We start from the raw sequence: 24,922 nt of genomic DNA, 5'->3' as shown, positions 1-24,922 counted from the left end.
AGACATATCTGCTAATCTAAAAATGGAGAATTATTTTCTAAATGTATACTACTTGGTTTGTTCTGTAGAATGAACAGTTCTAGACTTGGATAGATTTGGCTTCAGTGGGCTTGAAGTTACAGCATTTTGCTACAGTGTGTTGGTTTTTTGCTGTTGGTTTTATTCTTTTTAAGAGACTCAAAACATACTGAAGATACTTGGGAACATTAAGTTTAATGAAAATTTACTGGTTGTAACTTCTAGTAGGGAATATTTACTATGTTTTGTCAGTCTTTCTTAGACATCATTTAGTTCTTTCACCAGGTTTTAAAATTTTCAGTTGTTCCCTCTTCTATACATGAACATAGATAATTAATTCCATGTATAACTTGGAACAAATAAGATGCTTTTAAAATAATGATGTGCTTAAAACTTGGTTTCGGTAGTACTTTTTCTGCTATTCTGTTAGCATGGCACTGTTTAGATGAACATGCTACAAAGTGTAAACTTTGATTTTTAGAAAAGTGATATTCTGACTGCACAGATGCTGTTGATCATTCTCTATACATGAGAATTCTATTTCTAAATTGTCTTGGTTTTACTCGGCTTCATATTTATTAGCGGCTTGCTTTGCTTTTAAATAGTGAAGAACCAAGTTCGTAGATTACTGAAAGGTATGGTTTAAAATTACATGTTCTGTGTAATGGGGGGGATTGAGTCTGTGTCACTGCATGTATTGCAAAAGAATCTTAAATTCATTTATGTATGTTACCACATAGAGTTAATTTGTTATAATCTAGGTTACTTTATGCTTCATGTGTTGAGAACAGTGGGAGCAACAGGATGGCTTGTGTCTCAGAAGGTGTTGTCTCTACTTTGGCTGGCCATTCTTTCTCCAGGTTACTATCCTAATCCGTGTGTGTGTGCATTGCCTGTTCTTTTGACAAACTAGGAATCTGCAGTATGTGACTTACAGTAATTCAGCTGTGCTTATGCTGTAGCTTTTGTATCGTGGAATGCATGTGCTACTTTACTTTCTTTATTGACCAAAATATGCTTATGAGAGGGTATATTTCTGTCCTCAGGCATAATGGGAGACTAACCGGTCTGTTTCATGAGGGAATATATGTGTTATTGGTACAGATTGTGGGGTGTCAAGAATAATGGGGTGTGTTTTGGTTTGGTAGTCGCTTTCCATCTTGGTATTCATCTTAGCAAAAACTGATACTGCGAATCTGTGCATTTCTTGAAACATACTTAGGTCTTCATTGTGTTTGGATTCAAATATTAACACTGAATTTCTGGCAAGGTAGCATTGTTATAACAAACAAGCACTTCATCTTTTTGCATGGCTATTGGTTTTGTTGAGTAACTGATGTTCTAATGCTGCCATATTTGCGATATTTAGATGTTAAGAAGCTGCATGTGTTGCCTATACTCAAGTATTTCTCGGCTCTGCAAAGTATTCCTGGCCACAGTTGCATGTCCTTCTGCTTGGTTTCTTTGAACATGTGCCACAGTAATTACATCTCACACTACCCCTTTTTGTCTTCCAGGGAGAGGAGCTTCAAGCATGTTCAGGTTGCTTAGAACTGGGTGGTATCAACTTGTTACTCTGATGTCTTTGCTCAAGGTGTTTCTTTTAAGAAGGTGTGTATGTTTTGTAAAAACTGTTTTGTGAGCCAATTATTTGCCCAGTTATAAAACCATAAAATATGGTAAATATGTTTTCTTGCAAACTTCCCTCTCTAGATGCCTTCCAAAGATCTACAAGATGTTGCTGTTTCTTATCCCACTCCTGTTTCTACTAGGTATGTGAACCAATACTGATCAGTGTATGTTTACTTCAGCTGTTCCAAAATAGCATTTTTAGTTGGAACTTTAGGTTTATGAAGAAGATGCAGAAGAAAAAAAAAGAGCAAGTTTCTGAACAGGGCAGTAATTCAAGATTTCAAAGACCAATGATTCAGTGAGCTTTCCCCTTGTTGTGTAAGGAATACCCTTGACTTCATTTCAGAGAGCTCTTTAGACAGAGTGGGTGAGTAAGTAAATGCACTGAAGTCCTATTCTGCTTTACTGCCCTTCATAGGAATAGCAATGAGGTCAGAGAGAGTAGGCTGCATACTGATTGCTTTGGTTGTCAATCTCCATAAAAGAGTGGTTAAGTTTTTACCAGCTCATCCCCAAGTCTTTCCTTTGCTCTAGACCATGCTTTTAGTTGCTTAAAATACTGCTATTTAGACTGGTTAGTTGACAGTATTCCAGGCCAGCTGCCTACCTTGAAATAAACTCAGTCTGAAATATTTACCAAAAGTGCTGGGGCATTTCTGAAAAGGAGTTTCATGTCTTTACATGTCCTAAAAATCTTATAGCTACTTTGGGGAGCAGATGGCACTTCTCAGCAACTTACAATGGGGATTTAAAATCCTCTGTACTAGGGAGAGTAAGAAAGGAAGAAGTTCATCTGTGTAGAAAATGCTGCTACTTCTTACTAAGATAATATAAAAATAAGTGTAATCTTTGTGAAATGCTAGATTGTTTCCATGGAAGCCTAAGTTTCCTTCAACTTTTATTAGGTATTATGCAATGTAGTAAGTAGGGTATAAGACAAGATATTTTCCATTGAGATAAAAAGCAGTATTTACACCTGCCTTGAGTGAGCATGGCCTGTCTTAGTCAGCAAATGAGATCTGGGTCCCAGAGAAGCAGCACTCTGAGGTTAAGGATGTATCACTGACACACACCTGCCATACAGCTGTGTGAGTGGTACTGATGGATGTTTCCTAATATTGAGTGCTTGACTTAACAATTTTAAAACTGGCTGATGCTAATTTTTATTTAGACTGGAATAGTGTCACTGTGTGATGTCTACCTTGCAAACTTAATTGTCTTAAGAAGACAATTTGTAGATATAAACAGTCCTAAGGAGGAATTCTCTGAAACACCCTTTTTGCCCTTGGTGTTTTTTTTTCTGATCTAGGTATATGGTTCTGGGGGTTTGATGGCTTCATTTCATTATTACCTTCGTTGAACTTCACAAGAATTGATAGGATACAGAGAACAGATAACTCTATTCGTGTTCCTGAACCACAGGCTGATTCTTTTCACTCTGTGCAACCCCCAAAGGTAAGGGAGAACAATCTAAGGAAGACCTTTCATGTCTTTTAAGACTAATTACCATGTCTCCAATATTTTGCAATAACTCCTTGACACACAAGGGTAATGTCTTTATTTTTATATTTTTAAAAAATATCTTTATATCTTAGGATACCATAAATATCTTTGATTCTGGTCGTATAAATGAGCTGGAAAAGCAAATGGCCTTCGTGTCTGACAGATGCCATCACCATGATGAAGCATATAGCAAAGTGATGCTGCTGCTCCATAATCTTCAAGATCAGGTTGCCCAGATGAGTGACAAAAGTGAAATAGTGAAGCTAATAAAAAATGTGATGGGTCAACATCTTAAAGATATGAAACTGGAGGAAAAGGTAAGGTAGTCAGTTATTAATGATTTCTGATAATGATCAAAGTCGTAGTCTGTTTTAATAATGCACATTATTAGTAACTTGACCTCAGGATTCTTTTTCTCTTACAGAATTAACTGATAGGTAGTAGATGCGAGGGAGTGGTTATTGGCATTTGTTCCTCCTGTCAAAGAACTAATTCCAAATAGGTGGTCTGAAGTAGAATCTTACATTGCTGAAAAGCAGATGGATTTATCCTGTTTTCATACAGAGAAAGAAGACTATAGGAAGGACTAGTAACAAAGAAGGGGTTTTGTGATAAACTTCCCTACTACTGCTGAATTAGGCCTTTTATATTTATTACAGATTATATAATTTCTCACACTACCTGCAGGATGAAATAAATGAAATAAAAACTGTGCTTTGTAGAAAATCTCAATTATGCTGTTGGTACTTGGAAAAAACCACACCACCTTTTTTTTTTTTTAAGCCTGACTTCATGACTTTACATCAGGAACATGAGTTGCGCATCCTGACACTGGAAAACATCCTTGCAAAGCTCTCTGCTGAATCGAAGGTATTGAAAGTCAGCTTTGCTAACTCACTGTAATTGTAACTTATTGATAAAATAGACCAAGTTTTTTGTTGGCTATCCCAAACCCCAGTTTGCTTTACTCTAGATATTACAGTTGTTTAAATTTCAGAACAGTGGTGTTCTTGTTTTTCCCTTCTTGAACAGGGTTTCAGTCTAAAGATTAAAAAATACTCACTTGACCAATAATGCAGGTTCTATTTGGAATAAAATCTTACCATACAGAGTCACAAATATAAGTGTGGGGACGCAGTCCTCTACAGATGGTGCTAAAATGTGTAATTTTCATTTAATATTCTTCATCCTTTTTATGTCACTCGTGTTTGTTTCGATATGCTAAAACTAACTTTTGTGTTTTTTAGGACATCCAGAAGGAGTTTGACATAGCTAAAGCAAAAACAATGAGGTATAAAGCACTTCTAAAATACATTTTGCTTTTTCAATCCTGATGCTAGTTGGTGGTGATATACATGTTCTTGGAAATACAACAATCCTTTTCTTTGTGTCAGTTAACTGACCTTAAGAGTTTGTGTTAGCAAGAGTACTTCTATCTTACAGTAGACTTGTGCTGACATTTGGCATTACAGCTAAAGGCCCACTTCCAGTGTGTGAACAGTGCGACTACATTTTTTTTACTAGAGAAAGCTGTTTATGTAGAGGAGAATGAGTGACTTCTCATCTTCTTATAAATGCATTAGAATTTTTCCTCAAAGTGCTTAGTGAAATACACAGTAACTGCTTTTGATAGGCTTTATATTTAAATTCTTAAACTGTATCTATTCAAACCTTCATCCCTGTTCTTGGTTTGTTTGCTATACTACTTTTCACTCATGTACTGTATAATACCGGGATAAAAACTAAAGCACCTCATTAAGTAGTTTCCCCATAGGGAAGAGGAAAAGAAACACTTTTTTGCTGAATTGTCATTTTAGTTGGATCTAAATGTAAAATGGCTTTAGAGTGATGGCTGATACTCTTTCCTGTAGCATGCACTGAACACTGATCCGTATCAGTCATATGTGACCTGCTACTTAAGCTCAACTTGACACCTGCCTCTAAAGTTATTCTGGTTTAAGTGAGGTAACCTGAAACCTCACTCTAACCAGGGGCAAACTCATGCAAATAAAGTTTGACTGGTTTGCCAGAAACCTTAAATTCCTAAAAATCTAATACATGTTTGACTTATTGTCAGCCTGGTGATGTTCCAAAGTCATTACTGCTGGATTTGTTCACAATTTCAAAATACTTTGCCTTGAATATATTAATCCTAAGTATGCCTTAAATAATATCTTCAAAGAACTGCAAGCTCACAGTGTCTGTCATGGTGAATAACTGAACTAGGAGACCACTTTGTATTAGACAAGTATGTTCTCACACTTTTGGGATTTGATGAAATGATTCACACTGCTTTCCTAATTATTGACTCCTTGTTTTTGTCAGAGATGATGATGAACATAATCAACTTTTGTCCAAAGTTAAAAAGCTAGAACTAGAGTTGTCTCAGATGAAATCGGAGCTGTTAACTGAGGAAAGTATGAAGACAAGTTGCGAGAAAATAGATGTCATTCATGAAAAAGTAGGTTCTGAAACTTCTGTAACTGTCCCAGTGAACAAAATCTAGCAGCAAGTTTTACTACCTTTCTTGAAATGCACCGCAAGAATTATTGTGGGGGTGGTATTCATCTTGAAGAATGGTAGTGTTTTATGTAGTGGTACTCCAAATTTTTTCCACTAGTGTGTAACACTTTACTGGACAAGCATTTATGAATTGTTAAGTATTGGTATGGAATTGTCAACTGGTATTTGACTAAAATACCATCTTGTGACAACATTCAGATATGATCCAGCTGTTTTGTGGGGAATCAAAGTATACTGTGAATGATTAAGCAACTTGCTTAACTAGGCCTAACGAGGACACTGCTGCCCTTAGAGTTGCCACAGTGCTGCCTTTGAACTGTTGCAGCCAGCTTTTTTATTCTGAAGCGTTGGACCCCTCATGTAAACTGCACAGTTTGCTAGGGCTGTGAGTGTGTCTTGTTCACCAAACCAGTGAAGCACCTGGATTTCCCATGTGTTCTTCTGCACACCTGACTGCTCTGTTATTTCAGTGTAAGTCAATGTAGTTAAAACACCTGGGAAAGCTAGACTTTCTTGTGGTACCGAACGTATGTCTGGATTTCATGTGTGCCTATTTTATATATATATGTATAGTATTACTTAATGGTTTATAAAGACAAAAAATTTCTATTGTAATTCTTAATGGCTTCTACTAGGTGGATGCCCAAGTCAAAGAATCTGTCAAGCTCATGCTTTTTGGTGATCAGCAAGAAGACTTTCCTGAATCGCTTCTCCAATGGCTTACATCCAATTTTGTGAGCAAACGTGATCTGCAGACTTTGCTGCAGGATCTAGAGTTGCAGATACTCAAAAATATTACTCTCCATATGTCTGCTACAAACCAAAAGCTAACGTCTGAAGTAGTGACAAATGCTGTGGCTAACACAGGGATTTCTGGAATCACAGAAGCGGTGAGTGAGTTTAAGTTTCTAAAAGTTCAACTAAAACTGTAAAGAGTCCATTTATAGGTGGGTTTTGTGCCAATATAAATGTTAATGACTTCAAGAGATGTTTGGGACGCTAATTGAAATGGGAAGAACTATAGAAAATGCTTTATCAGGTGTACTGTTACAGCATTGCTTGTTGCCTGTTACAAACGTTTTCTTCCAAAATACACATCTTGAAAATTAAAGAAATCCCAAAAAACAAGTACACCAAAGAAATGTAGCTCAGGGTCTTGGGAAGGTGAGGAAAGAATACAACTTCTGAAGAAAAACTCCTACTGCATCTTGACTGGAGTTGTATTTTAAGCCAGACAACCCTGCATTAAAAATGGCCTCTGTCTTGACAGAGGCTTTCAAAGACTTGTGATGGAGTGCAGCATCTCAAAAAGATGCTTATATGCAGATATGTATATGTCAGCAATTTTATCAGGTGACAATACTAAAATCTTTTCTATGTGTATATCTGTAGCAAGCACAGATTATTGTCAACAATGCACTGAAACTCTACTCTCAAGACAAGATCGGTATGGTGGATTTTGCCTTGGAATCTGGAGGTAAGTGGTAAAGGAAACACCATTTTTATTTATGGTATTTACTAAAAATGTTGAAGACTAAGGTTAGCAGAACATTATGTTGCCTAATCATTAGACTTACTGCACTGTGTGCATGTTGTTCACGGGGTTATATATCAGCCTAAGTATGCATGGACAGGGATAGAACAGTTCTAAGCATGTGTATAACTGGATAATAATGAATCACAGATCTTTCTGTGTGGAGTGTACACACCACTGAACTCACTAGGGAAAATGTGTATTTTTCAGACCTCCTAAATGAAGAACCTTTAACATGTTCTTACGGTGTTATTTTACTTGATAGAAGCATTGTATCCCCAGAAAATTATTAGACTTCAACAATATCTTTAATAGCTTTTTTTGAGGAAAATAACTGGTATATTCGTTAAGCTTTGTACAAATCTCTGCCTTAAAAGTTATCAGGAAGAAATAAGTAATTATTTATGCTAACCTGATATGTCTCTTTTGAGGTGGCAGCATTCTGAGTACTCGCTGTTCTGAAACTTATGAGACCAAAACAGCATTAATTAGCCTCTTCGGAATTCCTCTGTGGTACTTCTCTCAGTCTCCCAGGGTGGTGATTCAGGTAACTAAAAGCTAAGTAAACAACTTTAGCAATGTTACTACGATTTCGATGGGGTTTTGGATGCTGGATGTGTCTGTGGGGGGCACAGGTACTTTGAACTGTGTTCCCAAGAGTGGGATTTTTCTGGTAGTTCCTGGACACTGCTTAAGTCCTACTCCAGCAAAATTTTAAGACCCCTTACAGAAGGCTTGGGTGGTATATTGGACTTGGGTGGTGTGTGTACACAAAGTGTGAGCGCTGGGAGGGTTCCTGTTGAGAAGTCATCTCAGGGTGGGTCTTCAAAACGCTGCCAGTAGTTCAGGTGGATATGCTGTCTTCCTCCTGAAGAGTTCTACCAAAAAGATTAGATTCTGCCACTTACTGAGACTGTCCCTAATAATTCAGCATTCATTACAACTCCTACAAAAAACTCACCACAAAATGTTTGTGATTATATTTGTTGTGTCCCATCCTGTTCTCTCCCCCTTCCTCCTGTCTTAGCCGGACATGTATCCAGGAAACTGCTGGGCTTTCAAAGGATCACAGGGATATCTTGTAGTTAGACTTTCCATGAAGATCTATCCGACTGCCTTCACAGTGGAACATATACCAAAAACACTCTCACCAACAGGAAATATCACCAGTGCTCCTAGGAACTTCTCAGTATATGTAAGTTTGTCTCTGAATTTAAGTTGATGTTTATATGCATGAAAAAATATTTGTGTTATGTATCTTGAACAATAATGACTTGAAGACAGCTAAGAAGAGAAACTGTTTCTGTATTGCTCTTAAAATTGCTTATATGTTTTTTGAGTTTTGAGATTAGGAATAAGAAGTGTTAAGACTAATTTTGGAAGTTGTTTACTGCTGTATAAAGCAAGAGAAAATAAATGTTTTTGGAGGGAGATAATGTTTTTTAATTTGGTGTAGTTCTTTTATACATGCCAATTGTTCCATCCTTCCTCCACTCTCCCCTTCCCCTCCCTATTTTGGCTCTAACTTCTCTATGAAGTACCTTAAATATTTTCTTTGATTTTTAACTAGCATCACAGTTGTGTGGGCATGATTGCAGACCATAGGCTACATCACAGTATAATTGTGATATTTGAGAACTTTTTGTCTAGTTCTTTTAAAACCTTAAACAGATAAGCAAGCATCTTGTTTATAACCTTGGTATGTTCTTGTTTGTACTGAGCAGTTTATATTGTACACTGTTAGTGGTTTTGCCGTGGAAATTAAGGGGTTTGACCATCAAAACATAAAGCATAGCACAACTATTTGCAGTGCAGGAAACTCAAATATGGACCCATGCCTGAACAGACATTAAATTACATGGCAAACATTCTGATTCTGGTTTGATAGACTTGGGAGCACTCTCTGTTGATACTCAGTTATGTGGGTGTGCTTCTGGGTTTGGTTTGACATCAGATTTGACAGAAGCAAAAATCTTTATCCTGTTACAGGGTCTAGATGATGAATATCAAGAAGAAGGTAAGCTTCTAGGACAGTATGTCTATGATCGAGGAGGAGAACCACTGCAGATGTTTCCAGTGATGGTAAGTCTGGATGATAAGATTTGAAGTGTCAGGAGAAAGATACTCACCTTTTCTATGGTAGTGCACCACAAGCAGTGGAGAAAAAAGGCCTCGGTCTTCTGGGCACTGTAGAAGCTGAGGTAGACAGTGTCTACATATCTGCCTCGAAACCTGTGGTCTAAGTAGATTAGAGGGGAGAAAAGGTTTGTGCTGTCTGGACCCAAATGGTATGAAGATGCTAAACATATGAAGAGTGTGCTTCATGCTGCTTCTGACTCCCTTCACAAAAAACTAGCTGTAAGGCAAGGAGGGGTCTGCTCAAGCGTCAGAAAGTTCCCAAGGCATGATATAGTTACTAATAAAAGTTGGTAGTTGCAAGAGTCTAAGAAAGCAACTTCAGTTGCACCCGTTCATACTAGAAACCTAACTCTGGTTTGTGTGTTTGATTTTTTTTTTTTTTTTTTTTTTTTTTCCTTCTCCAGGATAAAAGTGAAAACGCATTCCAAATAGTGGAACTGAGAATTTTTTCTAACTGGGGACATGCAGAATATACATGCCTTTATCGGTTCAGAGTGCATGGGAAACCTGCCTAATAATCTCCTACACTACAGCTTGGGTGGTTTTTGTTGTACATCTTGTTCTTAATTTGTATATACCGGAAAGCCTAGAACACTGGAATCTATAAAGGATGAGGATGCAAGATATATACTGCAGAACTATTGATCCTCTGGTAAAGGCAGAAGACTGTCAGCAGAACTGCATAAAAAAATTTGCTCTAAGGCTCAGCTAGTAACTGCCAGTTAGCTTTATATTTTTGTGTCCATGCTGAGAGAAATAATGCATGCAAACTACTCTGGTTCATAAAGCCCAGCTGACAAACAGGCAACACCTATTTTGTTACAAATGAATGTATGGGGTTTTTTAAAAGAATAAACCACATTTTCTGCAACTAGGAATCTGATTTTTTTAAATCCAAGACTTAACTGCATACGTTTGTTTTTGGCTTACAGTGCCAAGATAACTGTGGTACATTTTAAACACTGACTGTGGCTAAAGGTTTTGACCTTTGGTGGATCCAAAAGGGTGGCTTTGATACATGTGGAATATAATAAACATTACTGTCAGGGAAAGTTAACACAACCAAAACTAGTTTAAACACCAGCGACTGAGAATGCTTTGCTGTAATTTGTGGCCATGACTTGCTCTGAAAGTCAGGGATAAGTAACTGATGTTATTTTAAGGGTTTTTACCATAGCAACTTGGCCAATTTGTTCTTTTTTAGTGTTAATTCCAAAACGACCTTGATGTACTGACTAACTGGATCAGAGCTGATAAGCCTCCTACAATGCTTTGTAAACATTAGTACACAGCCATTAAACAGTCTTTAATTTGTCAAAAGTAATCTCTTCGGGACAAGAATTTCTTAGGCTGGTTCAGTGTTATACTCAGTAAATGTTTTACTGTGAGAATGCAGAAAACACGACGTGATGTAAACCTTGCTACTCCACACTGGCAAGAGGGACTTCTGCTCAGTACTGCTGCATTGAAACACAGAGGCATTCTTTAGATCCTCCCCCAAAACCTCAGTTGGGTATAAGAAGAGTGATGTCTTGTTTTCAAAAGCAACATTTCCATCTAGAATGAGATGAAACTGCCTGTTGCCTCCCTTAGGATTGCTACTTCGAAGATTCCTGAAATGTACTTAAGCAGAATTTTTATCTTGCTGTTATAACGCATTTTATAATTACATATGAACTGTTAACACATGGAACTGCTGACTGGTTTTCTAAATAGTTATGTATGTTGCACAACAGTCCTCAAACGTTTAACAAAGTCTCCAGGTGAAGAACTTTTTTTTTCACTTGAGCTAGAGACAGAACTTATGGCCTACGCATAGATTACACATGTACAGGTGTTGTCATATTATAGGTTAAATATTTAAAATTAGAATTATCCTGTATAAATTGAAACTAGGGAGCCAGGGTGGGAATATTTTGAATAACACTAACTTATTTTTAAAAAAGCAAGATAGGACTTTGTGCAATGTATTTTTGTAAATGCTTTCCAAAATGTCTGTTATTTGCTGCCTCCAAACTGACAAGATGCTATTGAGATGTTTAAATAAAGAGTTTTAATTTTTGAAAGTGCATGTAATATTTGAAACAATAAAGTTTCTTTTCTGTATTTTTGATCACCTGCTTAAATAACAGAGGCCCTTAGAGCCGGTAACACCAAAAGGGAATTAGGGGGTAGCAGAATCGGTTTTACAATTACAAACCACTTCTTTCTCCTGCTGCCCTGCTTCCCTCTGACAGAAATCATCGCTCTGAAGCGAGGAGGGGTCGGCCAAGCTGTTCACAGGGCTGGGGTCACCAAGCCTTGTTCTGTGAGAAATGTTTGGCTTGCTTTTCCTTCCAAGTTTCTGGGCAGCAGTGCCATCTGTGCAGCACACACTGGACTTTTTGAAGAAAAAACCCCAGAAGTGCGTTGTTGCTCGGTGACTTTTTAGCTGTGTGCAATACACTGGAGATGCCGGGGGGGGGTGGGCTCGTTTTTTAAACCCGGTTTCCCCAGCTTTGCCCCTGTCCCAGAGACACGGCCCTCCTCCCTTCCCTGGGGTCGCTGGCCGGTTGTGCGACACAGAATCAATCCTGGCCCAAGCCCCAGCCCTCGGGCTTCTCCGACGCCGCTTCTAGGCGGCCGGCAGGCCCGGCGCGGCGGAGCGCGGTCACGCGCGAGGCCGGTTCCGGCCCGCCCTGCCCCCTCCCCGCTCCCCTCCTGGGCCGCGCCCCGCCCCCGCGCCGTCACGTGGCGCCTCCGCGCAGCCGCGTCTCCTGAGCCTCGCCGGCCGCCGTCGGGGCGGGCGGAAGCCGGGCAGCGAGGGGCGACGCCGCTCCGGGGCTGCGTGCGTCTGCGCCGCCCTCCCCTCCCCTCCCCTCCCCTCCCCTCCTCCGCGTTGATGGCGGCGGCGATTATGGCGGCGGAGCAGGAAGCCGCGAAAGGCGGCGGCAGGAACCGCGGCGGCGTGCAGCGCGTGGAGGGCAAGCTGCGCGCCAGCGTCGAGAAGGGCGACTACTACGAGGCGCACCAGATGTACCGGACGCTCTTCTTCAGGTGAGGCCCGGCGCGGCCCGCCGCCCTGCCCCTCCCCCGCCCGGCCTTCCAGAGCCTTCCCACGCACTCTACACTGCTGCCGCCCGCGGCGCCCACGCCCGCTCGCCATTGGCCGCTGCTTCTGCCCATCGCCGCCTCCCGCTCCCTCATTGGGCCTTGGGGGGGCGGGGTGGGGCGGGTACGTGCCGCGGAGGGTAGGGTGAGCGGCGCCGGCCCAAGCGGGGCCCGGGCCCGGGCCTGGCCTGGGGGCAACCGGCGGCCCGCGGGTCGCTCCGGCCCGGCCGCCGCCCCCTTCCCCAGGCCCGGCCGCCGCTGTAGGGGTGTGGCGGTTGTGTGAGGGGCCTGGGCGCGGCGCGGGGTCCCGCTGCTCGCCGGGCTTTGAAGGTGAACTCCGGCCGCGGGGCCCGGCGACCCGACCGGCCCGGCTGAGGAAGGCGGCGTCGTGCACGGCGGGGGCTCCCTGCCGCCGCCTCCCCGGCGCGCACCGACCCCTTGACGTGCAGGGACCGCGTTGCGTCGTACTTCCCAGAGGTCACGGACAGAGCTGGCTTTCGCTCCCCCCCCCCCCCCCCGACGTCTCTGGGCCGCCCCTCGTCCCGAGGAGGCCGAGTGAGGCCCTCCCCTGCCAGGCGGAAAGGCCTCAGGGTTCCTCCCCGGGCATCCCTGCGGGCCCGGGTCCGACGCCCCCTGTCCCTGGCTCCAGGACCGTCCGTGAGCTCTTCAAGCAGGCGTCCTCTGAACAGCCTCTGGTTTGCCAGCTTATTTTAAACGTCAGCCTGGCTGAAAAGTAGATTGTTTCAGGGCTTTAAGGTTTTTGTTTCAGGATTTTAAGGTTCGGATTATTGGTCAGCCGGGAAACAGGGCTACTTTGCTGCACAGTAGTCACCCTCTGGTACAGCTTTTAGGAAGGGGCAGCTCTCAGGGTGGTGAGAATCACATGCACGGAGGAATTTTATGAGAAATATTTATAGTTGGTGTAATGTTTGTGTTCATGACAATGACTACCTTGAGCAGTTCTATTTGTTCAGAGATACTACTAGTGCCTGTTATGTCATAAGAAGCTTACATTTATTACAAACTTGTAGATTTTCTGTTACTTTTCACATCCACCATAACTTACAGTTGTCACCCTTTCATCAAAATTTAAAATGTAGACCCTTGCTTTCAGGGGCACAGAATAAAATATTATTTCTAGGGGCTTCCTTGGTTTGTCCCAGCTTTGTTCACTTGGGGTTCTGCTGGGGAAGGACAGATGGGAAAAGTGCCTTCCGAGTCTTGGTAGCTCACCTGTGCTTCAGCTGCCCCCAGAGCTCCTCCTCTGAGTTGGAATGGGAACAGGCCTGTAGGTATCCCCAGAAGAACAGCAGCCAGCTATGTGGGGAGGAGAGCCCTTGTGCATAGTCTGCTTCTGCTACCAGTGTACCTTGCATAGCTTTTCCTCCCAAGCACCATTAAATTAAAGCAGTTGTGTTCTGCCGTAACCTTCTGATGGGATCAGCAAGGGCATCGTCTAGGCCTTAAGACTTAAATTGTATTTGAGAATAAATCTAAATTTACGAGAAAGCATGGCCCGTTTTGTAGTAAGGATTATGTGATGTGATGGCTGCAGTAGCAGACGATGACTTGGCTCAGCAGGTCACTTCTCATCCAGTCTCCTGAATGTATTAACTCACATACTTTGCTTAAGCCTTCCTGAATTAATTTGGAATCAAAGATCCTGCCTTTTCCATTTTAAATGTAAGTGAAAGAAGGTGCTCAGCTAAATGAAAAGGTGACATTTGCATAGTTGGGAAGAGCATTTCCTTCTAGGCAAAAAGATGTAATGAGACAGTGAAACTTGTTTGGAAAGTCACTGAGGCCAAAAAAGAGTCCTGGATAGTCTTGCATGTCCTCTGTAAAATGTGTGTTAATGTCAACAGTTTTCCAGAGACACATTAACATAGAGTGAGGTGATCTCAGCTGCGGAATTGTAATTGGGATAGACAGTGCTTACTTGTTGTAAACAACGTTGGCCTGCAAAACATTTGTTCGGTCATAAGTTGCGTGTTAAACTTGAAATCCTGACTCAGAGTTTCAGAAGCCATAAACTGAGATGTATTTGAGGGAGGAGGAGGGGAAGAAGGGGAGGAGGAAAGATTATTGTAAACCTGCTTCCTGCAGACTACTTATCCCTCCCTGTGATCCCCAGAGCGATTTGAGAACTGCTGTTGCTGCCTGACGCCAAGCAGCCAGTCCTTTGCTCCTCCAAACAGGAGTACCTGGGCCAGTGTTGTTACTGCATGGGCTGACTGGCTTGAGCTCTGTTTATGATTTGGTGATTGAGCCAAACTTCCAAATTTAACATCTCTGTTACATAGGTTTCTGTTTTCCTGGTGCTTGTAGGTAAAAAAGAAAGTATTTTAGATGGATTTTATATTGTAAAGCTGTTTTCAGCATCTTTTAGTATGTGCTGTAATAACTCCCAGATTAGGAGCTCCCAAATAACTTTGGGAATCTGCTGGAAGTAGAATTGTTGGAAGTTTGACACTGAGATTCAGAGTGAAACACCTAGAAGCAAACCTGGATGTGAGGCCAACTATGAAAGTGTTAGAGCTGCCGATCTGTTTGAGCATTTACTATGGTGATTGCAAATCTGAATTATTCCAAAAAACCACCATCGTGCCATCCATTATTACAGTTCTGCCATCCATTATTACAGTTTTGCTGGTTTAGATAAAAGACCTTGGGGCTTTTGGAAGATGGTGAGCAGGCTGGAAGGACTCTGTCTCCTCCCTTGCTTGTTGTCTGATCTGATTTTACCAGTACGACCTGTCCCTGGGACTGCCAGGTGTGACAGGAACCTCACGTGCAGCACAGCAGTGTAGTATCCACCGTTTGCTTGTTTTCCCACTGGTTAGTGTGACCTCCTCTGTGCCCACACTGTCCCACCTCTCCCCAGGCAGCTTCACTCCCAGAACCACTGACCCCTCTCTGTTACCCCACAGGGACACTCGTCAATCAGATTTGCTGTATGGGGGGGTCTTGCTGCTGCAGGAGGCTGCTCTGACCACCGAGAGCAGAGAGGGGTGAAGCAGGGGCACAGCACAACCGGGTGTTACAGGGGACAAAATGAATATTGCAGATAGTAAAGCAGTGTGGTAAAACTGATGTCTTACCTTTTTGATGTGAGCAAAGTGGCTGTTGTTATTAACTACTCAGAAAATGGACATTTTGAGGAGCACTTAAGAGAAATGGGAATTGGAAACTATCTGCTGCCACACCTTAACTGCACTTACAAGAAACGCTGTGTTTGTAATCTAGACATGTGACTATCCAAGGCCTTTAGTTACCAGTAGTGATGATGTGCAGGAGGCTGCAATCACAGCACCATAGTAAGAGGCTCCTGCTCTTGAGGGAACCATTAGGAATACTTTTATTCTTAATTTCTTGGTTAACTCTAAAGTGAGGAAGATGAAAGCTGCAGCAGATGTGTTTTGAAGCATTGTATTTGAGGGACCAGACTTGTTTCTATTTATGAATTGGTGACTCTGTATAGCGTTGCATGGTAAATCTTGCTGGCTGTTCTCACCTTACTGGAGCGCATCGGAGAGAAGCAACTTTGGTTCAGCAGAGGACTGGTATGTGGCTGGTGTCCCCTGGCAGAGAGTAGTAGTGGTCACAGAGACTTAGAGCAGTGGAAAGGAGACATCTGTGAGGAGAGGGCTGGAGTCGCTTGGGCAGCGCTGGGTGTGTGAGCTGTCCAGGGTTTATTCCGAAAACTGTTTCACTGGGACAGCTTTGGGTTTGGTAAAGGCTCTTTTGCTCAGGAGAATTCCTAGGATCATTTCCTTGTCTTTGTTTCAGCCCAAATTGGGTTTGAAGCTCTTTTTTCATTCTTATACTCTTTGCTTGTATTCCATCAAGTCTGGAGCAGAAAACAAATCATAGCTTGCAGTTAAAATTACATCATTATTGAAACTAACCCAATTTAAAAATAAATCCCTTACTGCCTTTATTTTAAATTATAATGATAGTTAATCCTTTAAATATAAGTAATTTAGTTGTGGTAATTTTTATCAAGGTGTTGGTATTGTTTTCAGGTATATGTCACAAGGAAAACATGCAGAAGCTAGAGAACTGATGTATTCAGGGGCTTTGCTGTTCTTTAGTCATAACCAGGTAAGCCACTGGTTTTGTGTGTGTGGTTTGGGGGGGGTAGGTGGGAATTGTTATTCCAAGATTTTGAGGAGTGAGTGGTGAGTTCTCAATGGTAAATGTCTGGAGTAATTGCTTTGTAATCTTTTGTTTTATCTCTTTGTTGAACCTTTCTCCACAAAGAAGGATTATGCCAAACTGGAACATAAAGCAGAAGTGTTTGTGAGCATCCAAACAATAATCATAACATTTGTTTTGCTGTCCTGGAGGCTTCTCTTTTGATGACATGAAATTACTGTAATTTTTTTGTAAGGGAAGGTTGAGGCTTGATACTGTGCCTTAGCTGTAGATGTTGATGAAAGTATTAAATCTGCATCTGACAAAATTCTGGTTGATGTTTCCTTTTATGTACTGATACATTCATCACTACCAATACGTGTCTGTTTTGTAGCAAAACAGTGCTGCTGATCTGTCCATGCTGGTTTTGGAGTCTTTGGAGAAATCGGATGCAAAAGTAGCAGATGACCTTTTAGGTGAGGTGATCTTTGTGTTCAATTTGATAGTGTTTTAATGTGCTTTCACTTCACAGTGACTGTTAACATCTTGAAACCTGGATTCCTTTTTATATCCCCTCCCACATGGCTAAGGGTTACCTTCATCATAGAAATGGACTGGGGGGGGCGGAATTTATTAGAGAATAATGGATTCCTGATAACTTCGTGGGCATGCTTAGAACAAAAATTGATGTCTTGTGACATTGTCCTTTCCTCGATGCAGCAGTAATGTATTGTCTGCGCAGTCACTGATGTCCCTAGGGCTTTGCTGGATGGTGATTTCCCACCCGAGCAGTGTGGTAGTGTGCACATGATTTGTGATTCAGCTGTTCACAAGGAAAGTCTTCTTGTTTGACTGTGAGTTTTGGTAAGCAGGCAATTGAGGGAGCCCTTTTTAAGAGCTGCCTGGCCAGACTACTGCTGCAGCATGGGCAAACCACTCCTATTAACAGCCTACGGATGGAGACAGACAGAGCTGTTCTTCGTTTACTTAGATCAGTTCTGATCTTTTGTAACCCATCTATGACTTCTGGTGGTGCTTTTCCAAACTGCAGCCCTCCGTCCCTCACAGCTTCCCCGTGAATGGCAGGCAGTCCCGTAACCTGCAATCTTCCCTCCTCCTTGGAACTGCATGGTCCTCTGGGATATCCTGTACCAAATGAGGTGACAGGGAAGCTGTCACCAGGTGACTACAAGGCACAGCTTTTGGCTGTGGAGGTGTCATACAAATATCGGTGGCTGATAGATGCGAGATTGACTTGGTGTATGAGAAGTGTCTCAAGCTCAAAGTCACTCTTCTAAGGTGGCTTATGGAGGTTGTTAAGGGAGTTTAAAGACACAATAGCACTGTAACAAATGTTGTTTCTTAAAGATGCACTCCAAGCATTCTATTTCTATTAATGGTAAATATTTGTGAATCTTATTGTTTCTAGAAAACTTGGCAAAATTGTTTAGTTTAATGGATCCAAATTCTCCCGAAAGAGTGGCTTTTGTATCCAGAGCACTAAAATGGTCTAGTGGGGGATCAGGAAAACTTGGACACCCAAAACTACACCAGTTACTAGCAATTACCCTTTGGAAAGGTAAGAAAAATCAACAGGCTTTTATGTGTTTTCTTTTGAAAATACTGAAAGTGGGATATTGTAAGAAATCTAGTTTGGAAGTAATCTAAGGAAGCTGAGATGGAGATGACTGATGAGTTCCACTATTACTTGATTTCTGCAATAACTTCAGTTTAATGTTACTAACAAAAACCTGGGGCTGTAAATTTGTATTAGTGCAAACCCCAAAACACAACTGCTGTAAATCTCTTTGTAAAAGGAAGGTTGATCCTTTAGACATTGAGATAGTTTAATTGAGTCATTAGGAAGAAGATTGCTGGGGAGCAAAGCTGTTCTATTGTGGGTTTTTGTCTTTAAATCCTGGATGAACATGACAAAGATTGAAATATGTCACCTAGCATCCAGACTGTCTTTGCATCAGTAATTAGGTGCTTTTTGAGACATTGACCAGCAGGCTTATTCTGGAATGAATGCTGTTGCCTTTGGTTTATGTGGGATTTTATCACTTGTGATGGGATGTAAGATAAACCAAAAATGCACTAGGTAGTTATTTTAGTTGTTGATGATAGCCAGTTTTTAAAGTCTTATGTTCAAAATATAACAAAGGTAAGTGCAAACAGTTGAATAAATGCCATCTCTTCTGTGGTTTCTTGTGAATTAATAACTGTGCAAGGTGATTGTTTATTTTAAATTTTTTGGTAGCTACAAAGTGATGAGAGTGGTTTCATGTATCAATCCTGACCCAGTGGTCAACATTCCAGCTTACTGCCTTTCTGTGTGCCATAGGCAATCCCATAGCTGTTCTCATGGGACTTAGGTTAGCTTGGTGGCTGCTGCCAGCCAGAAAGGGAGGATTTTCCTCAGAGCACTTAAGTTAGAAGCTGAGATATGATTAGGATAAGAAAGAGTTGCATTCTGAAAGTAAAAATCCCTACTTTGTAGCTGTCTGCTCACTGTTCTTTTGAAGAGCAAAATGCGTACGTTTTCTTAGTCTGTAGTTTTTGAGACCTTGATCAGAAAAGGCTCAGATTTTTAAAACAAAGCTTTTAAATTCCAAAAATTAGCAGCTATCCAGTTTTGATTTGTCATTGCAGTGATTTTGTATGATGCTTTGCTTCAAGTTAAGTTCTAACAAATCATTGCTATTTCTTATACCTTTTTTCCTCTATAATTGCTGTTATATTCCACATATGGAAGCAATTTTAATTTTGATAGCAAGAGTGGGCTAAGCTAAAAATAGGAAATGCCTGCTTTCCGTGCACTTAGAAAGAAGGACACTGAAGTTGCTGTTTGACTTCTTGGTGCACATGGTCTAATATGGAACTTCTTGATTCTTTTCCTAAGCACTGATGATAGCACATGAACTGTCAACGTGCAGTTAGATAAAATGATATGACGGCAGCTCAAGCTATTTGTCCCAGTGGTTGTGTTTGGTGGTGGCATTGAATAAATTGTATTTAATAGCAGTTGTTCACGTGTATTTAGGAAAACATATTTATTATATCCCTCTATAACTTGTCTGTAACTTATGAAGAAAACAACCCTACTCTTTGCTAGTTGTCTTGTTTATATACTATGTGTGTAGCTCTTGTCCTTTTACCAGCTGTACTGTACAAGCCTAACAAATTTGTTTTTATGTTCAAGTATGATGAACTGATTTCTTAAAAGCCATTTTCTTTTTCCTTTTGTAGAGCAAAACTATAGTGAATCTCGGTATCACTTCTTGCACTCCACAGATGGCGAAGGATGTGCAAATATGCTAGTAGAATACTCCTCGTCCAGGGGATATCGCAGTGAGGTGGACATGTTTGTAGCACAGGCAGTACTACAGTAGGTGTTAAACTTTTTTTAATTATTTTGCTAAGACGACACTGTGTTTGAGGCCAGTCTAATTTAATCATGATAACTATAGGTTAACCATGCATCCTTTTCAAAAGAAACTGTGAAACTGGCCAGAGCTCCTGAAAATCACTTTGTGTGGTAACAACAGGAGAAAACTATCTCAAAACAGCCATGTTGAATTGATCATATTGGGGAGAGGGAAAAAAAAAAGCACCCAAAAATGTATTAAGGTCAAAACCTGAAATTATGTTAATTGCCTGAAGAATTAATGTAATCTGTTTGACCCTGAAAGCACAGTTCTTAGCTTTGTTAACACCACTTCATGTCTAGTTAGGGCTTACTTTGATGTTTTTACTAAGACAGGACCTAAGCAGGCTCTATATTTACTTTTAGCGTAGTAATTGCTCTTGGTTTCATTGTCCTGAGAGACAGTTTGTCTCCGATCACCCTGATCTGTCAGCAGCAGTGCAATGGTTCTTGGTTTGACAGAGTTCCTGGTGGCTTTCACTTACTTTAAGCATTTATTTTGTAGGATGTGGGAATGCAGGCTATTATGTGCCTTTGCAGAGCTCATGTACAATTAAGGTTGACAAAGCCAATTTGACTGCATTCAATCAGCTGATGGCTTTCTTCAGTCAGGGAAAGCAGCTCATGGAGGAGTCTGAGGAGGAGGTGGAGACAGGACTCTGCAGCAGGGAGTCAGGCAGAGAGTAGGTGTTGGGGGAGAGGGAGGAGGTGAGAGCAAGTCTGTCTCTCTTTTGGCAGCAGTGAGCTGTCATGTCAGATTTGTCCTGCTTTCCATAGCTGGTTGATATAGATTGCAGTGATTCTGAGCGGTAGAAAATCCTTTATGGAAATTCAGTATATGCAGGACTCTTAAACAATTTTATGGGGCTTTATTCTGGAGGGGGGAAAATTCTGGGGAGAAGTTATGAGTAAGAGATTATTTTTTCAGTATTTATACACCACTACTACTGCATCCCTTACTGGCCGATATCTCAGATACTCTACTAAATCCTCTTACATAGCAGTTTATACTCTAATGAAAATAATTGCAGCTCCTTGCTCAGCAGTAAGGCAAAAGAGCTCAATGCCCTTGCACGTGTGAGGGTACAGAATTGGAGGCCAGCCTGCAGCCAAAAATGAGACTGCACGTGGCAGCCTTCCCAGTGCTTGCTGACAGCGTTTGTCCCAGATAAAGTCTCTTGTTAAGCCTGTGGGACTTGCAGAGATTGCCAGTTAAATTAACTGGACCTGAACAAAGCTTTGATCAGTTTGGGAAATCGATCTGTTAACCAGTGATAAATGGCTTGGGAGCTCAAAGTGCAGCTTTATTATGAGACTTTTAGATATGTGTGTCAAACTTATTAGTGGTGCTGATGGCATGTTGTTTTGAGGTAGCGCTAATAGAATGACAGAGCCGTCAGACACTGACAAACACATACTGCAAGGAGATGTGTTTGGGAGTGGATGGGGTCAGGAGAGAGGTCTTTAATTTGGTTTTTACCTCAGCATAGTAATCTCTGGACCAGTAAATGCAATATCATGTTTAATTTGAATTACGTGATGGCTAGTCTTTCCACATGTTGATTTAATTGATGCCCTCTTTTAGTAACCATCCTGTATACAGTCTGCTTAGATCTTGGTTATACTCATTCTATTAATGTTTAGTGTCAGTTCTCCCTCCCAACCCACTTATTCCACAATGTGTTCTAGTAGTGCTTTTCCCCTTCCTCATTTGATAGCCAAAGCAGTGCCAAAGCTGTACATCTCTACCAGTTAAGTTTTTGCCATCAGATTAAACCTGAGATGGCTTGTATGCACAAATGAACTAGATTGTTGAGCTTTTGGTTTCCCTTTTCTGCATGTAAAACGACTTCTCTACCTGTTATTTTTAACTTGCCCTGTTCTGTTTCCTTTTGCAGATTTCTCTGCTTAAAAAATAAGACCAGCGCGTCAGTTGTTTTTACGACATACACACAGAAACATCCTTCAATAGAGAAGGGTCCACCCTTTGTCCAGCCACTGCTAAACTTCATCTGGTTTCTGTTATTGGCGGTTGACGGGTACAGTCTGATTATCCTCATGTTCTTGGTTTCCTTTTCAGTTGTTACTGAGATTACATTTTTGGTTGTTTCTTTTCTAGAGGAAAACTAACAGTATTTACAGTATTGTGTGAACAGTATCAACCTTCACTGAAAAGAGATCCCATGTATAATGAGGTGAGTTACTCATAGTTGTAAACAGGATTTAACCTACAGAATTAAATAATAGCTGACTGTCTCCTGTTTTGTGACTTGTAGATAGGAGTCAGTGATCTAGCTTGTGTGGTGTGACTGCTGCCCATGGTATTTCTACCTGTAAATGAAGTAGCTGACGTTGTTCTTCATCCTGTGTCGTTTCAGTACCTAGATAGAATAGGACAGCTTTTCTTCGGTGTTCCGCCCAAGCAATCATCGTCCTACGGAGGATTACTAGGTAAGGTTTATGCTGACAATTGTTTATAGATACCACCAGTCTTTTCAGAGCAGTGGCTTATATGAAACAGCTGTGCTAGAAACAGATAATTTGTTCTAATGAATATATCAGTTTTTTCACAGACCATAGAAACAGTCCCTGCTGAATTGCTTGCATGTGAAATTAATTTGGTGAAGCTAATAGACTTTTCATCTTTGAGAAGGGGAGAAGCATGTAAATGACTCTTACAGTTAATTATTGATGTTATGGTATAACTTCCAAATGTAAAGAAAAATCTTACTTGTATTAAAGCTTAATTTCCTCATGCTTCAGTGGCTGATTTTCCTTAAGCCAAGTCTGGGACTTTGGTAGAGATCTAACCAGTGCTGATATAAAATGAGTTTTCCTACAGTAGCAGTTCTGAAATTAATACTGCCCTACTACAAGAAATGAAAAGGAATAGAGAAATTCAGCCCTCATTTCCTGGCTCTTGAATAAAATGTGAACAAATTGAACTGGATTACTTTTTTTAAATCTTTTTTTTTTTTTTCCCTTGAGAATTAAGCTTCTTGTTTGTAAACTGACTTGTTTTACCTGCAAATAAGTGATACCCAAAGTTTGATGAAAACCACAAGCATCACAGAACCCATACGTAAATAACATCTTTTCAGCAATTCAGGAATCTATAAATTGAAAAAAAAAAAAAAAAAGGAAGAACATGTAGATGCCTTTGACTCTCAGACAAGTTCTTCATAGCATGATGTAGACCATTGCTGCTTTTTGAGAGTTTCACTGCTGGAGGTGTCTTTCCTCGTTTGGTTGTTTGTTTTTTTCTCTGTCAGGATGCAACTGTAGTACATAAGTATGTGACTTTGGTGTGGTTTTTTTCCAGTGTACTCTTAGAGAAGAAACTCTATCAAAATGCCGCTTCCCAAACCAATAAATTCTTAATGGAAATCAGTGTGGGAATACTAATGTCTTGCTGAGCTTTTTGACTTTTTTTGACTTCAGAATTCTCCTTTTTATTTTAATTACTGAAATCTGCAACCTAGCAGGATGGAAGGAGAATAGTTTAAAGTTTTTGAGACAAGACTGTAAAACTCACAATTTCGACTGTCCTGTATTTTATTCTAGGAAACCTTTTAAACAGTCTGATGGGAACTGGAGAAGATGATGACACAGAAGATGGTCAGGAAGATAGCAGTCCTATTGAGCTCGACTGAATGTTGTCATTGGGTGCCGTGTAAATCTGATGATTCGATGACTCCAAAGACAGTTTTGGAATTTGAATCCTGCAGTTGTTTCTTGGCGCCTAAAAGGGCTCCTCCGGTCTTTTAGAAATGGTTGCTGAAATGTTTATAATGTTCGGTCTATATTATTTATGTAAAAAAAGAAAGAAACCAACAAAAAGTAGCCAAATGAACCAATCGGAGCAATTGTTAGCAGGTTTCCGATACAGCAGCTGGTGACTTTGATTAAAATATAGTCTTCTACGGTTTCTGATGCAGTATTCCCTTTTGCACAGTAATTCAATAAAGCATAAATATGGGTCTTGTACTTCACGGCCTACCCAATACTGTCTTTGTTGCAAGAATGCTTCCTTGACCTCTGCCACCTCCAAGGAAGATCTTGAAAGGCAGGGTGATCAGTTGAATAATTTATTTGTGAGGCTGGTGCCAAAAGTACTGCGAGACGAGCCAAGCAGCATAATTTGAGATGCACATCCAAGAGACATTGATACCAAGAACTCGCTTCCACTGCCGTGAGTAACATGCACGCCATTCGTACTGCCTTTCACTCGACTTAAGGTCTGGTTCTGGCTGAGCCCAGGTGTGTGTTTAGCCGATACTTCCTGAAAAGCACAAGATTGAATTGCTCTTGAGTAAAAGCCTGTCAGTGGAGCATAGGTAATTAGCTTCCATGTGGATCTCTCTTGCCTAGGTATAAAAATTTGGCATCTAAAATACCTCCTCTGACTTGTGGCTCTACTCCTTTGGAACAGATTCTATTTCGGTGTAAGTTCACAACCATACGTAAAGGCAACGGTGTTAAGTGAATGAAATGATATGATTTGCCGTGAGCAATGTATGTGTTTGAACTGCAGCTGTATGTAAAGAAAAGGGATACTGCAGAACTTTTGGTTCTTTATGATATATTTATTTTTCTTGGGTGATTGATTCATTTAACACTTTCTGTAAAAGAATAAATCAATGAATAATGGAGTAACTTCAACCCCAGTGGTAGGCATAGCCATTCTACATCTCCTCTTTAATGCAGCACAGTGGATGTCAGTGGTACAGTGAACAGATGAAATGGTGGGGAAACGCTTTATTTTTTCACGATGAAAATAAAAAGGCTTAGATTAATAAACAGCAATCATGCATGGGGGAGGGAGGGATTAATACAAATTTATTGACTGTATGAAAAAGGCATTGAAAAGAAGACTTTGTGTTAATTGTGAAGTCTCAAATAAACACTTTATACCAGGA

The 24,922-nt window shown here is 40.8% G+C and overlaps 2 protein-coding genes across 16 annotated transcripts in view; both read left to right on the top strand.

Moving 5' to 3' along the window:
• SUN1 (Sad1 and UNC84 domain containing 1) overlaps positions 1 to 11,455 on the top strand; it is a 31,685-nt gene extending 20,230 nt beyond the window's left edge. For 10 of the 13 annotated variants that reach the window (XM_074919668.1, XM_074919677.1, XM_074919673.1 and 7 more), the window contains 14 exons: positions 780 to 878; positions 1,536 to 1,629; positions 1,732 to 1,790; positions 2,960 to 3,105; positions 3,246 to 3,470; positions 3,937 to 4,023; positions 4,401 to 4,444; positions 5,479 to 5,614; positions 6,312 to 6,566; positions 7,069 to 7,153; positions 7,642 to 7,757; positions 8,238 to 8,405; positions 9,200 to 9,292; positions 9,754 to 11,455. In XM_074919668.1, the coding sequence (XP_074775769.1) occupies positions 780 to 878; positions 1,536 to 1,629; positions 1,732 to 1,790; positions 2,960 to 3,105; positions 3,246 to 3,470; positions 3,937 to 4,023; positions 4,401 to 4,444; positions 5,479 to 5,614; positions 6,312 to 6,566; positions 7,069 to 7,153; positions 7,642 to 7,757; positions 8,238 to 8,405; positions 9,200 to 9,292; positions 9,754 to 9,864 (1,718 nt within the window). In that variant the 3' untranslated portion in view covers positions 9,865 to 11,455. The remainder of the gene's footprint in view (positions 1 to 779; positions 879 to 1,535; positions 1,630 to 1,731; positions 1,791 to 2,959; positions 3,106 to 3,245; positions 3,471 to 3,936; positions 4,024 to 4,400; positions 4,445 to 5,478; positions 5,615 to 6,311; positions 6,567 to 7,068; positions 7,154 to 7,641; positions 7,758 to 8,237; positions 8,406 to 9,199; positions 9,293 to 9,753) is intronic. The other 3 variants (XM_074919678.1, XM_074919676.1, XM_074919670.1) reach the window with 2 other exon arrangements.
• Positions 11,456 to 12,153: 698 nt separating this feature from the next.
• GET4 (guided entry of tail-anchored proteins factor 4) lies at positions 12,154 to 24,922 on the top strand. 3 transcript variants are annotated; one of them, XM_074919383.1, is made up of 9 exons: positions 12,154 to 12,385; positions 16,465 to 16,543; positions 16,971 to 17,052; positions 18,006 to 18,155; positions 19,871 to 19,964; positions 21,902 to 22,042; positions 22,123 to 22,198; positions 22,382 to 22,454; positions 23,568 to 24,922. In XM_074919383.1, exons 1-9 carry the CDS (start codon positions 12,231 to 12,233, stop codon positions 23,654 to 23,656), a joined length of 939 nt encoding a protein of 312 aa, XP_074775484.1. In that variant the 5' UTR covers positions 12,154 to 12,230; the 3' UTR covers positions 23,657 to 24,922. The 3 variants fall into 3 exon arrangements, with proteins under 3 accessions (XP_074775484.1, XP_074775482.1, XP_074775485.1); XM_074919381.1 differs by having other exon boundaries at positions 12,166 to 12,385; positions 19,826 to 19,964; XM_074919384.1 differs by lacking the exon at positions 12,154 to 12,385 and adding an exon at positions 15,143 to 16,002 and having other exon boundaries at positions 19,826 to 19,964.

Source organism: Athene noctua, chromosome 15, assembly GCF_965140245.1.
Source record: "Athene noctua chromosome 15, bAthNoc1.hap1.1, whole genome shotgun sequence".
NCBI lineage: Eukaryota > Metazoa > Chordata > Aves > Strigiformes > Strigidae > Athene > Athene noctua.
This window is presented reverse-complemented; position numbering and strand designations above follow the sequence as displayed.

What these genes read in the sequence shown, in the direction of transcription:
- GET4 (XM_074919381.1), top strand. Translation starts at nt 12,231, where the DNA reads ATGGCGGCGGCGATTATGGCGGCGGAGCAGGAAGCCGCGAAAGGCGGC. An exon ending in AGCAATTACCCTTTGGAAAG is followed by an intron (nt 18,156 to 19,825) that starts GTAAGAAAAATC and finishes TTCCTTTTGTAG; the next exon opens with AGCAAAACTATAGTGAATCT. An exon ending in CTGTTATTGGCGGTTGACGG is followed by an intron (nt 22,043 to 22,122) that starts GTACAGTCTGAT and finishes TTTCTTTTCTAG; the next exon opens with AGGAAAACTAACAGTATTTA.